At 38.0% G+C, this 22480-nt stretch overlaps 1 protein-coding gene across 1 annotated transcript in view; it reads right to left on the reverse strand.

The window, feature by feature from the left end:
• Positions 1-8755: 8755 nt before the first annotated feature.
• Positions 8756-22480, reverse strand: part of LOC138946837 (sodium/potassium-transporting ATPase subunit alpha-3-like) — a 148976-nt gene continuing 135251 nt past the window's right edge. Inside the window, exons 18-21 of the mRNA XM_070318246.1 lie at positions 22267-22441; positions 15481-15611; positions 14650-14751; positions 8756-9416 (exon numbers count right to left, since the gene is read on the reverse strand). Coding sequence (XP_070174347.1) covers positions 9296-9416; positions 14650-14751; positions 15481-15611; positions 22267-22441 — 529 coding nt within the window. The 3' untranslated portion in view covers positions 8756-9295. The remainder of the gene's footprint in view (positions 9417-14649; positions 14752-15480; positions 15612-22266; positions 22442-22480) is intronic.

The following is a 22480-nucleotide window of genomic DNA, read 5'->3' on the forward strand; positions in this document are numbered from 1 at the left end:
AATTGTTGTTTCATTGATTTCCGCGTCTGAAATATGTTGTGTCATTGATTTCCTCGTCTGAAATTGTTGTGTCATTGATTTCCTCGTCTGAAATTGTTGTGTCATTGATTTCCTCGTCTGAAATTGTTGTGTCATTGATTTCCTCGTCTGAAATTGTTGTGTCATTGATTTCCGCGTCTGAAATTGTTGTGTCATTGATTTCCTTGCACCTTTCATAGAGCTTTTGAATGGATGAATTATGTTTAATTAGACATTTCAGTCGATGAATTATGTGTATTTAGGCATTTGAGTTGTTGAATTTTGTTTATTTTGCATTTGATAGCCTACAATGGATTTAGTTAATTTAGATATTTGGGTTTAATACATTTCGTTTTTTTAAGGAATTAAAGTCCATGAATTTTGTTTACTTCGGCATTTGAATTGATGATTTCGTTTTTGTGTGTAGACATGTAAGTATTAATTCGGTATATTTGGCATTTAAATAGATGAATTTTAAGTTTTTAGGGATTTAAGTGGATGATTTTTTTTTATTTAGGCATTTGAATTAATGAGTTGTTTTTTATTCAGGCATTTGAATTAATGAGTTGCTTTTTATTTAGGCATTTGATGATTTGTTTTTAATAGAAGTGTGTTTGGTATTATGGAATTTAAATGTGTGACTTTTAAGTTTATTTTGGCATCTAAATAGATGCATGGAATTCGGTCATTAGGGCTTTTGAAACCATGTTTGTTTGGTTTATTTGAAACTATGAGTTCTTTATAGCTATGGTTTATTGTATATTCAATGATTTTTGTTCTTGTTTTCATTATGACATCCGAATCCATTTTGTGTGTGTGCGGTTAGTGTGGCATTTGAATCTGTGATGTTTCGTACGGTACATAACGCCGTCTAAATCAATGGATTGTGTGTATTGTACCATTAGAATCCAAACACATTTCAGTCAATGAGCTGTCTTTTTGTTCATCGTTGAATGTTGTTTTGATCAATTAGAATCCATAGTTTTGGATGATTAATCAATAATGAGATGAGGATGATTATAATGATGATGCTATGGATAATGATGATGCTATGGATAATGATGATGCTATGGATAATGATGATGCTATCCAATTTCATACGGTTATGAATTGATGTTTTTTTCCAACGATGACGTGTACTTTTTAAATCTCGTCCGAATTAGCTCTTATGCTGCGTCGCCAAAAATAACGGTCAACAGGGGATGTGACGACAAAAAGAACACGGCCAGAGTGCTATGAACATTGTAAGTTGTTCTTCTAAACCCATAACAAAAACACGACACTTTCTGCCACGTTGAGGCTTTTGTGCTAGAATGTTTTGTTTTGGCACATCGACGTTGCAGTTCCGGAGCAAATGATCCAAATTGTTTTGCAAGTTTGTATTAAAATGCGTTTTTGCCATTACCTAACAAGGCACAACTCTAAAATTGGTCACAAATAAATCCATGGTAATTCAAAACAAGAATAACAAGTTTATCAACGCGACTTGCGTTTTGACTTGATTGCTTCTAAATCTCCCTACCTTCAATGCAGACGACACGCGCACATCTTTACTTTCTTTTAAAGGGAGAATTCTTTTTTCAGAAATTCTTGCAAGACTCAAACATCCTTCTGCACGCTTCCTTTCCAGCTGCTGTGCAGCAATGCATGACGATGCTTCCTTTCCAGCTGCTGTGCAGCAATGCATGACGATGCTGTTTTCAACACGTCTGGTCCGTCAAAACGCACGCAGAACACAGTGATGGAAAATCACTCTTGTTGAAATACCAAATGATGAGGGATGACGAAAGCTGAACTGACATCATATCCAAGCACGCCAGTTGAAGAATGGAATATTTCGCGTACCAAGTCAGTCTTGCCGTCAAGTGAAAATGTGTCTTCTGCAAAAGAGTGCGTTGACAAATGGACTGCAAAATGAATACACAAGCATCATGTCCAAATACCGTTTTATCAGTAAGAATAAGAACAAAATGAATACACAAGCATCATGTCCAAATACCGTTTTATCAGTAAGAATAAGAACAAAATGAATACACAAGCATCATGTCCAAATACCGTTTTATCAGTAAGAATAAGAACAAAATGAATACACAAGCATCATGTCCAAATACCGTTTTATCAGTAAGAATAAGAACAAAATGAATACACAAGCATCATGTCCAAATACCGTTTTATCAGTAAGAATAAGAACAAAATGAATACACAAGCATCATGTCCAAATACCGTTTTATCAGTAAGAATAAGAACAAAATGAATACACAAGCATCATGTCCAAATACCGTTTTATCAGTAAGAATAAGAACAAAATGAATACACAAGCATCATGTCCAAATACCGTTTTATCAGTAAGAATAAGAACAAAATGAATACACAAGCATCATGTCCAAATACCGTTTTATCAGTAAGAATAAGAACAAAATGAATACACAAGCATCATGTCCAAATACCGTTTTATCAGTAAGAATAAGAACAAAATGAATACACAAGCATCATGTCCAAATACCGTTTTATCAGTAAGAATAAGAACAAAATGAATACACAAGCATCATGTCCAAATACCGTTTTATCAGTAAGAATAAGAACAAAATGAATACACAAGCATCATGTCCAAATACCGTTTTATCAGTAAGAATAAGAACAAAATGAATACACAAGCATCATGTCCAAATACCGTTTTATCAGTAAGAATAAGAACAAAATGAATACACAAGCATCATGTCCAAATACCGTTTTATCAGTAAGAATAAGAACAAAATGAATACACAAGCATCATGTCCAAATACCGTTTTATCAGTAAGAATAAGAACAAAATGAATACACAAGCATCATGTCCAAATACCGTTTTATCAGTAAGAATAAGAACAAAATGAATACACAAGCATCATGTCCAAATACCGTTTTATCAGTAAGAATAAGAACAAAATGAATACACAAGCATCATGTCCAAATACCGTTTTATCAGTAAGAATAAGAACAAAATGAATACACAAGCATCATGTCCAAATACCGTTTTATCAGTAAGAATAAGAACAAAATGAATACACAAGCATCATGTCCAAATACCGTTTTATCAGTAAGAATAAGAACAAAATGAATACACAAGCATCATGTCCAAATACCGTTTTATCAGTAAGAATAAGAACAAAATGAATACACAAGCATCATGTCCAAATACCGTTTTATCAGTAAGAATAAGAACAAAATGAATACACAAGCATCATGTCCAAATACCGTTTTATCAGTAAGAATAAGAACAAAATGAATACACAAGCATCATGTCCAAATACCGTTTCATCAGTAAGAATAAGAACAAAATGAATACACAAGCATCATGTCCAAATACCGTTTTATCAGTAAGAATAAGAACAAAATGAATACACAAGCATCATGTCCAAATACCGTTTTATCAGTAAGAATAAGAACAAAATGAATACACAAGCATCATGTCCAAATACCGTTTTATCAGTAAGAATAAGAACAAAATGAATACACAAGCATCATGTCCAAATACCGTTTTATCAGTAAGAATAAGAACAAAATGAATACACAAGCATCATGTCCAAATACCGTTTTATCAGTAAGAATAAGAACAAAATGAATACACAAGCATCATGTCCAAATACCGTTTTATCAGTAAGAATAAGAACAAAATGAATACACAAGCATCATGTCCAAATACCGTTTTATCAGTAAGAATAAGAACAAAATGAATACACAAGCATCATGTCCAAATACCGTTTTATCAGTAAGAATAAGAACAAAATGAATACACAAGCATCATGTCCAAATACCGTTTTATCAGTAAGAATAAGAACAAAATGAATACACAAGCATCATGTCCAAATACCGTTTTATCAGTAAGAATAAGAACAAAATGAATACACAAGCATCATGTCCAAATACCGTTTTATCAGTAAGAATAAGAACAAAATGAATACACAAGCATCATGTCCAAATACCGTTTTATCAGTAAGAATAAGAACAAAATGAATACACAAGCATCATGTCCAAATACCGTTTTATCAGTAAGAATAAGAACAAAATGAATACACAAGCATCATGTCCAAATACCGTTTTATCAGTAAGAATAAGAACAAAATGAATACACAAGCATCATGTCCAAATACCGTTTTATCAGTAAGAATAAGAACAAAATGAATACACAAGCATCATGTCCAAATACCGTTTTATCAGTAAGAATAAGAACAAAATGAATACACAAGCATCATGTCCAAATACCGTTTTATCAGTAAGAATAAGAACAAAATGAATACACAAGCATCATGTCCAAATACCGTTTTATCAGTAAGAATAAGAACAAAATGAATACACAAGCATCATGTCCAAATACCGTTTTATCAGTAAGAATAAGAACAAAATGAATACACAAGCATCATGTCCAAATACCGTTTTATCAGTAAGAATAAGAACAAAATGAATACACAAGCATCATGTCCAAATACCGTTTTATCAGTAAGAATAAGAACAAAATGAATACACAAGCATCATGTCCAAATACCGTTTTATCAGTAAGAATAAGAACAAAATGAATACACAAGCATCATGTCCAAATACCGTTTTATCAGTAAGAATAAGAACAAAATGAATACACAAGCATCATGTCCAAATACCGTTTTATCAGTAAGAATAAGAACAAAATGAATACACAAGCATCATGTCCAAATACCGTTTTATCAGTAAGAATAAGAACAAAATGAATACACAAGCATCATGTCCAAATACCGTTTTATCAGTAAGAATAAGAACAAAATGAATACACAAGCATCATGTCCAAATACCGTTTTATCAGTAAGAATAAGAACAAAATGAATACACAAGCATCATGTCCAAATACCGTTTTATCAGTAAGAATAAGAACAAAATGAATACACAAGCATCATGTCCAAATACCGTTTTATCAGTAAGAATAAGAACAAAATGAATACACAAGCATCATGTCCAAATACCGTTTTATCAGTAAGAATAAGAACAAAATGAATACACAAGCATCATGTCCAAATACCGTTTTATCAGTAAGAATAAGAACAAAATGAATACACAAGCATCATGTCCAAATACCGTTTTATCAGTAAGAATAAGAACAAAATGAATACACAAGCATCATGTCCAAATACCGTTTTATCAGTAAGAATAAGAACAAAATGAATACACAAGCATCATGTCCAAATACCGTTTTATCAGTAAGAATAAGAACAAAATGAATACACAAGCATCATGTCCAAATACCGTTTTATCAGTAAGAATAAGAACAAAATGAATACACAAGCATCATGTCCAAATACCGTTTTATCAGTAAGAATAAGAACAAAATGAATACACAAGCATCATGTCCAAATACCGTTTTATCAGTAAGAATAAGAACAAAATGAATACACAAGCATCATGTCCAAATACCGTTTTATCAGTAAGAATAAGAACAAAATGAATACACAAGCATCATGTCCAAATACCGTTTTATCAGTAAGAATAAGAACAAAATGAATACACAAGCATCATGTCCAAATACCGTTTTATCAGTAAGAATAAGAACAAAATGAATACACAAGCATCATGTCCAAATACCGTTTTATCAGTAAGAATAAGAACAAAATGAATACACAAGCATCATGTCCAAATACCGTTTTATCAGTAAGAATAAGAACAAAATGAATACACAAGCATCATGTCCAAATACCGTTTTATCAGTAAGAATAAGAACAAAATGAATACACAAGCATCATGTCCAAATACCGTTTTATCAGTAAGAATAAGAACAAAATGAATACACAAGCATCATGTCCAAATACCGTTTTATCAGTAAGAATAAGAACAAAATGAATACACAAGCATCATGTCCAAATACCGTTTTATCAGTAAGAATAAGAACAAAATGAATACACAAGCATCATGTCCAAATACCGTTTTATCAGTAAGAATAAGAACAAAATGAATACACAAGCATCATGTCCAAATACCGTTTTATCAGTAAGAATAAGAACAAAATGAATACACAAGCATCATGTCCAAATACCGTTTTATCAGTAAGAATAAGAACAAAATGAATACACAAGCATCATGTCCAAATACCGTTTTATCAGTAAGAATAAGAACAAAATGAATACACAAGCATCATGTCCAAATACCGTTTTATCAGTAAGAATAAGTACAAAATGAATACACAAGCATCATGTCCAAATACCGTTTTATCAGTAAGAATAAGAACAAAATGAATACACAAGCATCATGTCCAAATACCGTTTTATCAGTAAGAATAAGAACAAAATGAATACACAAGCATCATGTCCAAATACCGTTTTATCAGTAAGAATAAGAACAAAATGAATACACAAGCATCATGTCCAAATACCGTTTTATCAGTAAGAATAAGAACAAAATGAATACACAAGCATCATGTCCAAATACCGTTTTATCAGTAAGAATAAGAACAAAATGAATACACAAGCATCATGTCCAAATACCGTTTTATCAGTAAGAATAAGAACAAAATGAATACACAAGCATCATGTCCAAATACCGTTTTATCAGTAAGAATAAGAACAAAATGAATACACAAGCATCATGTCCAAATACCGTTTTATCAGTAAGAATAAGAACAAAATGAATACACAAGCATCATGTCCAAATACCGTTTTATCAGTAAGAATAAGAACAAAATGAATACACAAGCATCATGTCCAAATACCGTTTTATCAGTAAGAATAAGAACAAAATGAATACACAAGCATCATGTCCAAATACCGTTTTATCAGTAAGAATAAGAACAAAATGAATACACAAGCATCATGTCCAAATACCGTTTTATCAGTAAGAATAAGAACAAAATGAATACACAAGCATCATGTCCAAATACCGTTTTATCAGTAAGAATAAGAACAAAATGAATACACAAGCATCATGTCCAAATACCGTTTTATCAGTAAGAATAAGAACAAAATGAATACACAAGCATCATGTCCAAATACCGTTTTATCAGTAAGAATAAGAACAAAATGAATACACAAGCATCATGTCCAAATACCGTTTTATCAGTAAGAATAAGAACAAAATGAATACACAAGCATCATGTCCAAATACCGTTTTATCAGTAAGAATAAGAACAAAATGAATACACAAGCATCATGTCCAAATACCGTTTTATCAGTAAGAATAAGAACAAAATGAATACACAAGCATCATGTCCAAATACCGTTTTATCAGTAAGAATAAGAACAAAATGAATACACAAGCATCATGTCCAAATACCGTTTTATCAGTAAGAATAAGAACAAAATGAATACACAAGCATCATGTCCAAATACCGTTTTATCAGTAAGAATAAGAACAAAATGAATACACAAGCATCATGTCCAAATACCGTTTTATCAGTAAGAATAAGAACAAAATGAATACACAAGCATCATGTCCAAATACCGTTTTATCAGTAAGAATAAGAACAAAATGAATACACAAGCATCATGTCCAAATACCGTTTTATCAGTAAGAATAAGAACAAAATGAATACACAAGCATCATGTCCAAATACCGTTTTATCAGTAAGAATAAGAACAAAATGAATACACAAGCATCATGTCCAAATACCGTTTTATCAGTAAGAATAAGAACAAAATGAATACACAAGCATCATGTCCAAATACCGTTTTATCAGTAAGAATAAGAACAAAATGAATACACAAGCATCATGTCCAAATACCGTTTTATCAGTAAGAATAAGAACAAAATGAATACACAAGCATCATGTCCAAATACCGTTTTATCAGTAAGAATAAGAACAAAATGAATACACAAGCATCATGTCCAAATACCGTTTTATCAGTAAGAATAAGAACAAAATGAATACACAAGCATCATGTCCAAATACCGTTTTATCAGTAAGAATAAGAACAAAATGAATACACAAGCATCATGTCCAAATACCGTTTTATCAGTAAGAATAAGAACAAAATGAATACACAAGCATCATGTCCAAATACCGTTTTATCAGTAAGAATAAGAACAAAATGAATACACAAGCATCATGTCCAAATACCGTTTTATCAGTAAGAATAAGAACAAAATGAATACACAAGCATCATGTCCAAATACCGTTTTATCAGTAAGAATAAGAACTCAAGACGCATTATTTGTGTTGCCAGTGATTCATTTTCAATCAAAGTAATCTGTCTGCTTCCCAACTGCCTCAACCAAACAGTCCGGTTCTGTTTTGCCTCGACGTTACCAGAGAAATACCTCCCACATTGCTGCCAGACGTTTCCAGAGAAATACCTCCCACATTGCTGCCAAACGTAATAGAATTCTATTTTTGAGGTATTTTTCGTCATGTCACACCTATCTCGAAAACTAAGCGTCGTTCAAGATCAGCGCCCTTCTATTTTTACGGCGAAAACTTTCAGTATTGCATATAATGTTGTTGTTTGTTGGTTTGTTTAATAAACGCTGCTGGCAACATAATTGTTATATTTGTTGTGCGTGGAAGAAATGCGTATTGCACTTTGTGTTACTTGAAGAGATTTTGCGTGTGATATTCTCGTTTTTCGCCACATGTTGAAACTGAGATTACTTTGTGTGTACGTGTTTTATGACATTTTATAATGCGAAGAAGGTTTTCAACTGTACTTATTTACTTTGTTTGAAAAAAATAATAACACGAAGGAAATGAAAAAAGCTCCCTCAAATTTGTAAATGAACTTTCTTCCACATACATACACAGACAATTCCATTCATGATCTAAGTTTATTATCAAATAAATGATATGAAGTGTGCAAAACAATTAAAAATAAACTATCCAAAAAAAGTCGTTTTCAAACCTACGATCTTTAAACAAGGGTTGCATATTCTACATCACATTTTGTTTGAAAAATTCTTTAAAGCGCAAATAAATCTTCAAAACACAATTAAATATTGCTTGTTTTAATAATTATTTTTTACTGCATGTGTATTATTTATTGATTTTGAATGTGTATGGCAGCACAAGCGTTTGGACAGAGAGGAATAGAAAGGGGAAGGAGAGAGAGAGAGAGAGAGAGAGAGAGAGAGAGAGAGAGAGAGAGAGAGAGAGAGAGAGGAAGAGAGAGAGAGGAAGAGAGAGAGAGAGAGGGAGAGAGAGTACAAGGGAAAGAGAGGAAGAGATGTCTCAAACAGTGACATTTTCTAGAGCTGATAGCTTTTCTTTTTATCTTTGCTTTTGGTAAGGAACGGCCGTAAGGTGGAAGTAACAGCTCTCAGCAGCAAATAGAGACTGCGTCCCCCACAGGAGGACCTAGAAATATGTCTCGCGCTCCACAAAGCCACCCGGGTTGCGACGCAGGATGTAGCGACGGTTCTCGTCGAAGATCATAATCAAGAACTGGAAGGGGAATGCTGGAAGCCACCACGTGAATCTGCAAGGGGAAGAAGAACAAGGCGTGTGAACCAATATCAAAACATTCAGTCAATATGACGGCCTGAAACTAAAACGTCAACACTGAAAAGCAGTCACCACCGAGCCTACATTCGTAAGCCTTGGCTAGCCCAAACCCGAAGACCTCGACGGATTGCGCTCGTCTCGGCGAAGTATCCGAACATAGCAGCTAATTTAAAAACACCGATTTTCGTGAGATGTCAGCACATTTCGTCATTTTTACATTTAGTCAAGTTTTGACTAAATGTTTTAACATCGAGGGGGAATCGAAACGAGGGTCGTGGTGTATGTGTGTGCGTGTGTGCGTGCGTGTAGAGCGATTCAGACCAAACTACTGGACCGATCTTTATGAAATTTGACATGAGAGTTCCTAGGTATGATATCCCCGAACGTTTTTTTCATTTCTTGGATTAATGTCTTTGATGACGTCATATCCGGCTTTTCGTGAAAGTTGAGGCGGCACTGTCACGCTCTCATTTTTCAACCAAATTGGTTGAAATTTTGGTCAAGTAGTCTTCGACGAAGCCCAGACTTCGGTATTGCATTTCAGCTTGATGGCTTAAAAATTAGTTTATGACTTTGGTCATTAAAAATCTGAAAATTGTTAAAAAAATTATTTTTTTCTAAAACGATCCAAATTTACGTTCATCTTATTCGCCATCATTTTCTGATTCCAAAAACATATAAATATGTTTTATTTGGATTAAAAACAAGCTCTGAAAATTAAAAATATAAAAATATTATCAATTTTTTTTTTGAAATCAATTTAAAAACACTTTCATCTTATTCCTTGTCGGTTCCTGATTCCAAAAACATATAGATATGATATGTTTGGATTAAAAACACGCTCAGAAAGTTAAAACGAAGAGAGGTACAGAAAAGCGTGCTATCCTTCTCAGCGCAACGAATACCCAGCTCTTCTTGTCAATGTCACTGGCACTGCCTTTGCCACGGGCGGTGGAGTGACGATGCTACGAGTATACGGTCTTGCTGCGTTGCGTTGCGTTCACTTTCATTCTGTGAGTTCGACAGCTACTTGACTAAATGTTGTATTTTCGCCTTACGCGACTTGTTGTTTAGTTTTAGTCAAAGTGGTATGTTTATTATTTTATCTTACATACGCGAGAGAGACCACCCATGTGATAACAATTTCGTTCAATTCACACGTGGTCATATCATGTAGATTAGGTCGTGTCAAACTAAATTTGGCCCAAAAATGATTGCAACAAATTTCGCACCCAAATTAAAGCTGTGGTCTATTTATGACTTTCCGGGCCTACGAGGTTGAAAAATAGGGATACAATCATGTACACACAAACAGTAACACTAACACATGTGCACAAAATGAACACAAACACACACACACCGCGCGAGAGAGAAAGACTACAGGGAGGCATGACGTCATGATGCATTAATTGACGTCAAAGACTTTCGACCGTGACGTATTCTTCTTACGCGAGCTTTATCCATAGACTTGGAAACTACGGAATTTCTACCCGTCCAAAGCGGCCTTGGGTGGCGTTTGCTCAAAAAATGGGGGCGCCTATTTTACCCACCGTATTTTTGTTAGTATGGTCCCAATTTTTGGTGAACTTCCATCTCCAACTGTAGCCCATAATCGGGCACAACGAATCCTTCTTTATCATGTATTATCGGTGTGAACATTTCTCAAGTCGATTACAGTATAGCGTTCGTGGGATACCTCCAGCTTCGCTGGGATAACGAGCCAGCAACAGCCTGAATCCTCGATAGTGCACTGGGTTGAGAAGTTGTTCTGTTTCGGTACTACTTTTTGCGACTGAAAAGTTCCGAACGCTCTAATGTACGAAGTATACATCTCTGGAGCAAACAATACAAACATACCGCATTTAAATTAACAACTACAGGCCTGAACACATTAATCTCCATATAAAATCCATGAGTTCGGTTGTTTTCTGAATGTAGATCTGCCGTGCACAAACGTTCATCACAAGCAAATTCCCAAGGCAAGTAACTCATACTTTGTCTAGCGACAAGAGTAGTTCCCCTTCTTTTCACTCAGTTTCTTCGACAACACTGACTGCAATCCGACGGTCAGTTTTCAACAATATTTCATTTTATAAACAGATCACACACAACCAAATGCACACATCTACACAGACCTACCTAGTAACGTGTCAAAAATCACTTTTTCATGTGTTGTTCCACACTTCATATTTTCTTACAGCAGAATATCTCTATTTTCATGCCAGATATTTTTTGGGGGGAAATTCCCAGGTATAACGGGAAATATATGGGGTCAAAGTAGGTCATGTGACCCCCAAAACAGCCAAAATATCATTACGGAATATTAATATTAATTAATATTAATTTAAGTATTTAAATTAAAAATATTTAATTAATTATTAATTATTAATCATTACGACTCAGAAGGCAAGGAGATTGAAGAGGATTGGTAGGGACGAACAACAAACAGAAGCAGAGGGGTTCCCCTATCTCAGCGGTGGACACTAACTTTTTTCTGTAAGTATACTGTTCAAAAAAAGAAACGCATAGTTGCTACTTGCCAAATTTGTTTTATTTTTCGAAAAAATTAACAGAAAATCCAATATTTAGATTATTTGTTTGAAATTTGGTATGAACACAGTTGAATGCACACACAGTTCATTTGCATCTTCAAATCAATCAGTCAATCAATACGATTGGGTGCTGAGGCTGTCAAGTCAGTAGGGGGTGTGACTGCCTTGAGCAGCAACAACTGCCCGGCACCTTCTGGGCATGGACTGGATCAGATGCCGGATATCTTGCTGTGGGATGGTGTCCCACTCCTCCTGAAGTGCCTGCAATAGATCGCGGTGATTTGCCGGCGCTTCTTCTCGCCTGCGCACACGTCTGTCCAATTCATCCCAGAGGTGTTCTATCGGGTTCATGTCTGGCGACATGGATGGCCAGGGAAGCACCTGGACATGGTGGTCGGTGAGGAACTGGGTGGTGAGTCGTGCTGTGTGCGGGCGAGCGTTGTCCTGCTGGAATATGGCATCCTGGTCAGCCAGAAGAGGAAGGGCGTGTGGGCGCAGAATTTCCTCCACGTATCGCTGGGCAGTTATGCGCCCTTGGACGTGCACCAGGGTGCTCCTTCCAGCGGTATTGATCGCCCCCCACACCATGACGCCTCCACCACCATGAACGGGTGCCTCATCCACACAGTTGGGCGCGTAACGTTCGTTTACTCTCCGGTAGACCCTCCTCCGACCATCATGTCGCTGGAGCAGGAAGTAGGACTCGTCGCTGAACCACACGTGTCTCCAGTGATTCCGGACGGTCCAGCGAAGGTGCTGGTTGCCCCACTGCACTCGGTTCTGGCGATGGCGGCGGGTGAGGACAGCTCCTCTGTGAGGTCTGCGAGCTCTCAAACCAACTTCATGCAGGCGGTTCCGCACGGTCTGGTCCGATAATCGGTGTGGCCCGGGGAGAGCCTGGACAGAAGATGAGGCCGACAGGAAACGATTCCGGAGGTGGCGGAGCCGTATGAAGCGGTCGTGAGCAGCAGTTGTCGCCCTTGGTCTTCCCGCTCGTGGCAAGTCAGCAACGGAGCCAGTGGCTTGAAACCTGACCCACAGTCTACTGATGGTGCTCTGGGACACGTGGAAGTGCCTGGCGATTGCACTTTGACTTTGGCCTGCTTGTAAACGACCCAATGCAATTTGGCGGTCTTCTCTGCTCAATCGGGCCATCTTTCGTCGCTGAATTGTCGTCTGATTTCTTTGTGGCGAACAATCCGCTTTTATGGGTTTTGGAAGACATGGTGAGAGCTCAATATTCCCCGAGTTTCACGAGATTACACTGAAGCATGACGAGTGGTCATGCCAAATGAGCAATTTTGACATTGTAGCCACTGATAACGCATGCGTCACGTGCAGAGCTCACTTGTGGCAATGGACGAAAGGTCGACGACCAGATAAACATTTTCTACAGTTTGGTGGATATCCTTGTAGCCATATAACTAAATTAACCAAATATTACAAGCTATGCGTTTCTTTTTTTGAACAGTATAAAATGGCATTTTTTATGTTGTGATTTTGTCCGGAAAACGAGTCGGTTTGTTCATTTTTACAACATAACTTTTTTTGTTTTTTAAGCTATGACCTTGATGTGTGGCATGGAAATAGAGTTTTGTCATATCTGGAACGTGTACTAAAATAATTGAAGTCTTGTTAGTGTAGCATGTGCAATGTATTTTCAAAGTAAAAATAAAATCAGCAATTTTTTCACAAAATTTAGTTTAGCCTAAAATACAAAATATTAAACTTACTCTGTTTATTTTAGTAAATGATCCAGGTATATCCTTTATATACATTTATACCAAAGGAAATAGTTCTGATATGACTAGAATGAAAACAATGTTGTCAAAACCAACTCTTTTTTTTTGGCATTTTCGAAACATAGTTTTTTGTTTATTATTTTTTTGGCAAACTTTATATTATTTGTTTGACTAAAATTATATTTTTGTATGTTAGCTTAGGCATTCAGCTATCTAATTGCCAAATATGAAGCTGTTATCTGGAAGCAAACTGAAATTACAAAATTAAGAAACAATACACCCGTCACTAGGTATGTCTGGGCCCTTAAAGAACATAAAGCGGTTTCATTCACTATTTTCCCCAGAAAACTGAACTTCATACAGTAATTAACGTTGGAACACGGGTGCAAAAGTTCGTCTGCTAGTCCCATTTGAGGAAAGAACATTATCCTAAGCGATACTAAAACATAAACAGAACACACAATATCTGACTTTACCGCCACAGCTGAATAACAGCATATCTGTGTACTTGATTTTAGTCCAAAACAGGGAAACTGACAAGAAGTGTTAACAGAATGGAATGATTTGCACGGAACTATACAACCGCGCATTAATCGATCGCCTGCGCAGGTTGACTGGTTGAGTGATTCGGATTTGATCAAACTTTCGCACAAAAACTCCTGTTTTCTTTGAATAACTGAAGAAAGGAGGAATACAGAGGTTACACACCTCGTCTCAGTGATTATTAAAAATAATGGTCTCAGTTCGAGACTCGGCATGTAACCTCTACATAATAATTAACCAATTACTCAGGTTAGTCAAAAAAGCAACTGGTGTATTTCTGGTGCGAGCAGCAGGCCATGTAGTATTGTCTGTATGCTATTGATCATTGTAGTATTGTCTGTATGATATTGAGGAGTGCGGTGTAGCGTACAGGAGGGGTCGAGTCTGGAGCGCCGCGGCCATGCCCGGGGTGTAGCACAGCAACAGAGCCAGCGCGGTCTCAAAGAACAGCGAGAAGGTCAGCACGTGATTCCTGAAACCACCAGATCTGTGTCACTGGGCAGTGTGTGTGTGTGTGGGGGGGGGGGGGAGGGGTGTATGGGCGTGTGTGTCAGTGCGTGCCCTGCTATCAAGCTGTATGGTGTATTCGGACCCTCGTTAGTACTCCCCAACGTATGGTGTATTTGAACCCTCGTCAGTACTCCCCAATGTATGGTGTATTTGAACCCTCGTTAGTACTCCCCAATGTATGGTGTATTTGAACCCTCGTTAGTACTCCCCAATGTATGGTGTATTTGAACCCTCGTTAGTACTCCCCAATGCATGGTGTATTTGAACCTTCGTCAGTACTCCACAATGTATGGTGTATTTGGACCCTCCTAAGTACTCCCCAACGTATGGTGTATTTGGACCCTCCTAAGTACTCCCCAATGTATGGTGTATTTGGACCCTCCTAAGTAGTCCCCAACGTATGGTGTATTTGGACCCTCGTCAGTACTCCCCAATGTATGGTGTATTTGGACCCTCCTAAGTACTCCCCAACGTTTGGTGTATTTGGACCCTCCTAAGTACTCCCCAATGTTTGGTGTATTTGGACCGTCATAATGTACTCACAAAGAAACAAATACTTCCAAAGAGACAAGAACTCCCCATGAGACAATGAAAAAAAGCACTCCCCCAATGACAGGCACTACCCAAGAGACAAGCACTCTCCAAATAGACAAGTACTCCCCACGAGACGTGCTCTCCCCGTTGCACTTACGTCATTTTTTGATGCACGAGAGAGAGGCGCCTGGTCTTGCAGATGACGAGGTCCGACCACTGGACAATCACTATGGTGACGAAGAACACGGTGTAGCCGGTCAGCTGCAGGTCCTTGCGTTGTGATTGTGTCTGACCATGATAATGGACAATTACAACCACGGCATGATAATGGACAATTACAACCACGGCATGATAATGAACAATTACAACCACGGCATGATATGGACAATTAGACCACAGTATGATAATGGACAATTAGACCACAGTATGATAATGGACAATTACAACCACGGCATGATATGGAAAATTACACCACAGTATGATAATGGACAATTACAACCACAGCATGATATGGACAATTACACCACAGTATGATAATGGACAATTGCAACCACGGCATGATATGGACAATTACACCACAGTATGATAATGGACAATTACAACCACGGCATGATAATGGACAATTACAACCACGGCATGATATGGACAATTAGACCACAGTATGATAATGGACAATTACAACCACGGCATGATATGGACAATTACACCACAGTATGATAATGGACAATTACAACCACAGCATGATATGGACAATTACACCACAGTATGATAAAGGACAATTGCAACCACGGCATGATATGGACAATTACACCACAGTATGATAATGGACAATTACAACCACGGCATGATATGGACAATTACACCACAGTATGATAATGGACAACCACGGCATGATATGGACAATTACACCACAGTATGATAATGGACAATTACAACCACGGTATGATATGGTCAATTACACCACAGTATGATACGGACAATTACAACCACGACATGATATGGTCAATTACACCACAGTATTATACGGTCAATTACACCACAGTATGATACGGTCAATTACACCACAGTATGATACGGTCAATTACACCACAGTATGATATGGTCAATTACACCACAGTATGATACGGTCAATTACACCACAGTATGATATGGTCAATTACACCACAGTATGATATGGTCAATTACACCACAGTATGATACGGTCAATTACACCACAGTATGATATGGTCAATTACACCACAGTATGATACGGTCAATTACACCAGAGTATGATACGGTCAATTACACCACAGTATGATACGGTCAATTACACCACAGTATGATACGGTCAATTACACCACAGTATGATACGGTCAATTATAACCACAGTATGATATGGTCAATTACAACCACAGTATGATATGGTCAATTACAACCACAGTATGATATGGTCAATCACAACCACAGCATGATATGGATAGTTACAACCACAGCATGATAAGGTTAATTACAACCACAGTATGATATGGTCAATAACCCTCAATTACAACCACAGCATGATAAGGTTAATTACAACCACAGTATGATATGGTCAATTACAACCACGGCATTATATGGTCAATTACAAGAAAAGCAAATGGTATTTGACGAAAACAAGCAACATTATTTTTGTCACATCTGCTGATTGGCAACACCTGTTTGCTTGGTCTTGCGTGCTTGGAGTGTGTTAAGCTTTTGTGTTTGCTTGCATGGAGTATGCTGAGTATGCTGTGTTATGTAGATTGTGGGTCTTGTTCATTGTGTATGGTTTTATTATTAGTTGTGTTAATTCTAGTTATTGTAAAGCGCATTGAGCATATTATATGATTATGCGCTATAGCAAATGTCCATTATTATTATTATTACCTACAACTGTGTGAAATTTGGATTTGCTCCCAATATAACTGAGAAAAACTCAACCTGAAGTGTTTACAAACATGACCCCAATTTGACCCCAAAATGTGACGGGGGTTAACCAAACTAGGTTCATGTTGGCAGATTATCAAATCCTTGAAGTGTGCAAAGTTTCAATGCTGTAGCTTCAAAAACGCCCGAGATAACGTCAATGGTAACTTATTATGATTGGAACATGACCCCTTGTGACCTCAGAACTTGACGAGGGTCAATTAAACTTAGATCAAGTCGGGAAATTATCAAACCCTTAGACATGCGCAAGGTTTACAAACTCTAACTTCAAAAACATCCCAGATAACCTCTACGTTATGCAACGAACATGGCCCCGCTGTGACCCCATAATTTGACGACGGTCAACCAAACTCGGGTCACTTCGTGAGATCATCAAAACTCTCAAAGTGTGCACAGTTTTAAAGGTCTAGCTTAACCTTCGCCCGACCGGGTTATTGACTACACACGGAAGACATCGTGGGGCCGTGCGGACCCATGCTTCTCAAAGAAGGAACAAAATATGCATACCCTTCTGTAGACCCATGCTTTCCAAAGTAGCAAACACGTGCATCCCCTTCCGTAGACACCGTGGTTAAATTTCCGCAAGAAGTAATTAAATCAAATTATTAATTTAATTATTACCGTGCGGACTAAAGCTTCTCAAAACAAGGAAAAACGTGAATACCCTTCTGTAGACGTCGTGGGGCCGTGTGGACCCACATTGTTATGTATTAATTTCGCTCCACGCGACTTGCTTATTAACTCTAAAATTAAACAAATCATAGAAAATGATGTTTAAAGCCAATACCTGAAGGTTTGTGACTTCTCTCCTTAGTTTTTATGTAAGTTCTTTCAGTTTGAGAAACATGGGTCCGCACGGCCCCACAATATCTCCCGTGTGTAGTCTAAGTTTGACCTTTGTTTTTTTAATTACTTCTCGCTGAAATTTAATGATCTTTTAGGACATGAGATTTTTAGGTGTCTGAGGCATTCTTAAAAGCTCATTAAAAAATTACAACTAATTTAAGAGATATTTGCAATTAAACACCCTTCTGGGTCCACACGGACCCACGACGACCGGCGAAGGTTACAAAACCTTCGAGATAACCTCAACGTCAAATGGTTTTTTTGAAAGATTTTTTTTTAAGGTAAGCCTTCAATGTTAAGGGGAGAGGTGGCACGAAGAATTTCTACTGGATGTTTGCACTTTTTCTTGCAATATTTGTATGTATTATCAAGCAAAAACACATAAAAAGACTAATTTGTGCATATGTTTTGCCTGAGGATCATTTTATGGGTAAAAACGCTAGATTTTTGACAAAAAAACAGTACAGCCTATTCTGCTCGAGCGTGATATTTTAGACAGTTCTCAAACTAACAACCTCATAATTATTTGGCTCACGTAAGTATCGCCTATGCGGTGCTAACTTTTGTCTGTCTGTGCGTGCGTGTGTGTGTGATAGAAACTTTAACATTTCCGAGTCTATGTGTGTAGGGTTATCCAAGACTATGGATAGAGCTCGCATAAGAAGATTACGTCACGGTCAAAAGTGTTTGACGTCAATTAATGCATCATGACGGCATGCCTCCCTGTGGTCTTTCTCTCTCGCGCGGTGTGTGTGTGTGTGTTCATTTTGTGCACATGTGTTATTGTTACTGTTTATGTATGTGTACTCGTGTGTGTGTGTGTGTGTGTGTGTGTGTGTGTGTGTGTGTGTGTGTGTGTGCGTTCGTGCGTGTGTGTGTGTGTGTATGTGTGTGTGCGTGTGTGTAAGAAAGAGAGAGAGAGAGAGAGAGAGAGAGTGTGTGTATGTGTATGTGGGTGTGTGTGTGTGTGCATAAGTTTGTGTGTATGTTTGTGTGTGTATGTGTGTTTGTTTGTAAAGGTGTGTGTGTCCGTCTGTCTATGTGTGTATGAGTTTTGTATGTATGAGATCTGTGTGAGTCACTGTGTGTGTGTGTGTGTGTGTGTGTGTGTGTGTGTGTGTGTGTGTGTGTGTGTGTGTGTGAGCCTGTGTGTGTGTGTGTGTGCGTGCATGCATGCGCGTGTGTGGGTGTGTGTATGTGTGTGTCTGTTTGTAAGAAAGACTGACTGAACACCGAAATACTAATTTACCGGGTTATTATCCAAGCAACAGCTTCAAAGTCCGTCGCGATATAACCTTAAATGGTTGAAAACGACGTTAAACACCAAATAAAGAAAGAAAGAAAGAAAGCTTCAAAGTATTGAAGCAATGATCAACATTTCGTCGGCACGTATGTAGATAAAGTGTGTATCCAAAGAAAACGGGTGGTGGTGAGTTTTTTTTTGGGGGGGGGGGTAAAAACAGGTAACTGGTTTGTGTTATGTGTGGTATGTAGACCAGGTCAGGGGTCAAGGTTGGGTCAGATCGCGTGAAGCATTGTGGTATAGATTCACTTCTCAGTTCTAACCGAGCTGCATTCGCCGATTCGGGGAAGACGATTTCACATTGTTCGGTTTCGTAGCGGCTCCAGAAAAAATAGATAAAGAAGATACCAAAGGAGATTTCCTACAGGTTGATCTGCACAGCGTGTTTTCAGTGTCTGCGCGAGGAAGCGCTGTCGAAAGGGCAGTGTCGATCTCAGTGGCAGTCGTGTCCCCTTAAAGGCATATGTACGCGCTCCCGTGTTTACAAAGTGTAGTTCAATCAATCAATCAATCAATGACGCTTATATCGCGCATATTCCGTGGGTACAGTTCTAGGCGCTCTGCAGTGATGCCGTGTGAGATGAAATTTTATACGGCCAGTAGATTGCAGCCATTTCGGCGCATATTTACCTTTCACGGCCTATTATTCCAAGTCACACGGGTATAGGTAGACAATTATTAACTGTGCCTAAGCAATTTTGCCAGGAAAGACCCTTTTGTCAATCGTGGGATCTTTAACGTGCACACCCAATGTAGTGTACACGGGGGGAGGGTTCGGACACCGAAGAGAGTCTGCACACAAAGTTGACTCTGAAATAAATTTCCGCCGAACCTGGGATCGAACTCACGCTGACAGCGGCCAACTGAATACAAATCCAGCGCGCTACCAACTGAGCTATATCCCCGCCCCATGTTTGCCCATAATCGATGTCAAACGCACCATAAGACCATGTAATGACGATATGTCGCCATGCGCGGACCATATACATGCATTACAGCTTGTTTTAGAGTCTCAAAAACTTTGGATGTAAACAAAGACGCGGAGTTATTTCCCTTGCGTCAACGCTACCTCTGTTGGCAAATCTATAAATAGGACGATCTAGATCAAAATGAAAATTAACATATCTCAACATTGAAGGGGTCCTAGACCACAATATTTTGCAGGAAACTTAATTTAGCATGTCTCCAGCTGTTGGTAAAGCAATTAGCGTGTATAGTCATCGAGTACATATGGCTTTAAGTAGACTACAGACAGACAGATCTTGCACTGTGTCTATGCTTACTGTGTGCGTGTATGTGTGACGGAGTGATTGAGTTTGTGTTACTGTTTGTCGATTTCTTACGGGAGCCTTGAAGGCTTCGCCTCTTGTTTTGTTATGAACTAACAAGTAGTATTTCTCAGTAGTTACAGAGCATTTCTATGAGTATCAGCCTTAGTTCCCAGTAAAAATAAATGAAATTGGGCGATATTATATTTTTGCATGAAAATGCTATGTCAGGCTTTCATTCCAATTCATAGTTTTTTTTTTAAAAAGCGCTTCTGTAACTACGGGGCGAATTATTTTACAATGATTGGGGAAAAAAATTTAGTAGTCTACCACAAGTAAATGGGAAGTGAAGACCATCGCCGTGTGGTTACCGTCCTTGAAAATCACATTCTGAGAAAATTGCATTTGAAAGTTTGTGAAGTGATTTTCTGCGCACAGTGAAGACAGATTGACAAACCAAGAGTTTGTGTGCAGTCAGGTACTTTTCACTGACATTTTCCAATACTACAAGTACTCTTCACAATCCCCAATTAGTCCAAAGTTGCACATATGGACATCAGACTGATGCTACAATCAATGAAACATCAAGTACAGTGATTATGATCAGCTGGAAATAAGGCGTTTGGATTTTTACTTGCAACTCTCGATGTTCTCAGTTTTATCGCAGGAGCAGACAGATATGGTTTCTGCTAATTCTTCTTTCCATCACACACAAAGTGGCCGAGTTTTGATCGGAAATTGCTTCGAAGTAAGCATTATTTTTTTTCCAAAACTCATGCAGCTTTAGGTAGGAGGACGTCAGTCGGGCTTCTGCAAAAAAAAACCTCTAGACATAATGCTTCCCTGACAATTTCAAGGGATTCAATGATCTAGATGGAGAAAAATATATCAACTTCTTATTGGTGAAATAGAGTCGGGATGAAATCCAACAGATTTTAGCCCAAAATTTGATTCACTCGAAAATGCACCTAGTTGTTGCGTTCCTTGAATGAGAAAAGTTGGATTTTGCAACGAAGCAAATATCTCAAAATATCATTGTTTCACCAAGAATGAGATACATGAGTGGGAGATGGGTCCGAAGTTCGATTAGCAGTACTTTAGGGTGTAACTGGGACAGTCAAGGTGGAGTTTATGTGAGATAACCAAGGCCTGACGTCCTACCTGTTATTCAGGCATCGCGGACTCAACATTCACACCGACCGCTAGCTTATTTTTCTTCGCTGCTCGATCTGCCGCAAGTTGTAACTTCCCCTGCCTCTTGCATGATGGATATCCGCTGAATTTATCTTTTAGAGGCCGAGGTGAGAGAAACATCGCTGTTTGAGACGTCGAACCGAAAAGAGGATGAAATTGACAAAATAAACATTATGCAGTTATTCTAGGGTGTTCAAAGTACCTAAATATGCTAAAAACCCAAATCACATCATGTGACCATTTTGGATTAAAATTCCGTGCCACCTCTGCCCTTAAGTGACTCTGACATTTGACGAAAACAAGCCACACTTTGGCCATGTCTGCTGATTATCAACACCTGCAATTGTGTTATACTCAATTGAGTCAAAAAGGCCTCTCTCAGATTTACCCAGTTCTGGCCATACGTGTCCTCTAGATCGTTGACGTTCGAGGAATCCCAGGCTACCCTAACTTTGGGCAAGGACCTGAGGCGCCAACCACTCTCCGCGAAGACCACAATCCAGGCGTAGAACCCGGCCACGGCCTGTATCATGCCGATCATCCCGTATGAAACGGCGATCAGTCTGAAAAAGGAAGAATGCCACTGAGTTCAGGATTTCTGA

The sequence above is a fragment of the Littorina saxatilis genome, linkage group LG14 (genome assembly GCF_037325665.1).
Source record: "Littorina saxatilis isolate snail1 linkage group LG14, US_GU_Lsax_2.0, whole genome shotgun sequence".
Taxonomy (NCBI): Eukaryota; Metazoa; Mollusca; class Gastropoda; order Littorinimorpha; family Littorinidae; genus Littorina; species Littorina saxatilis.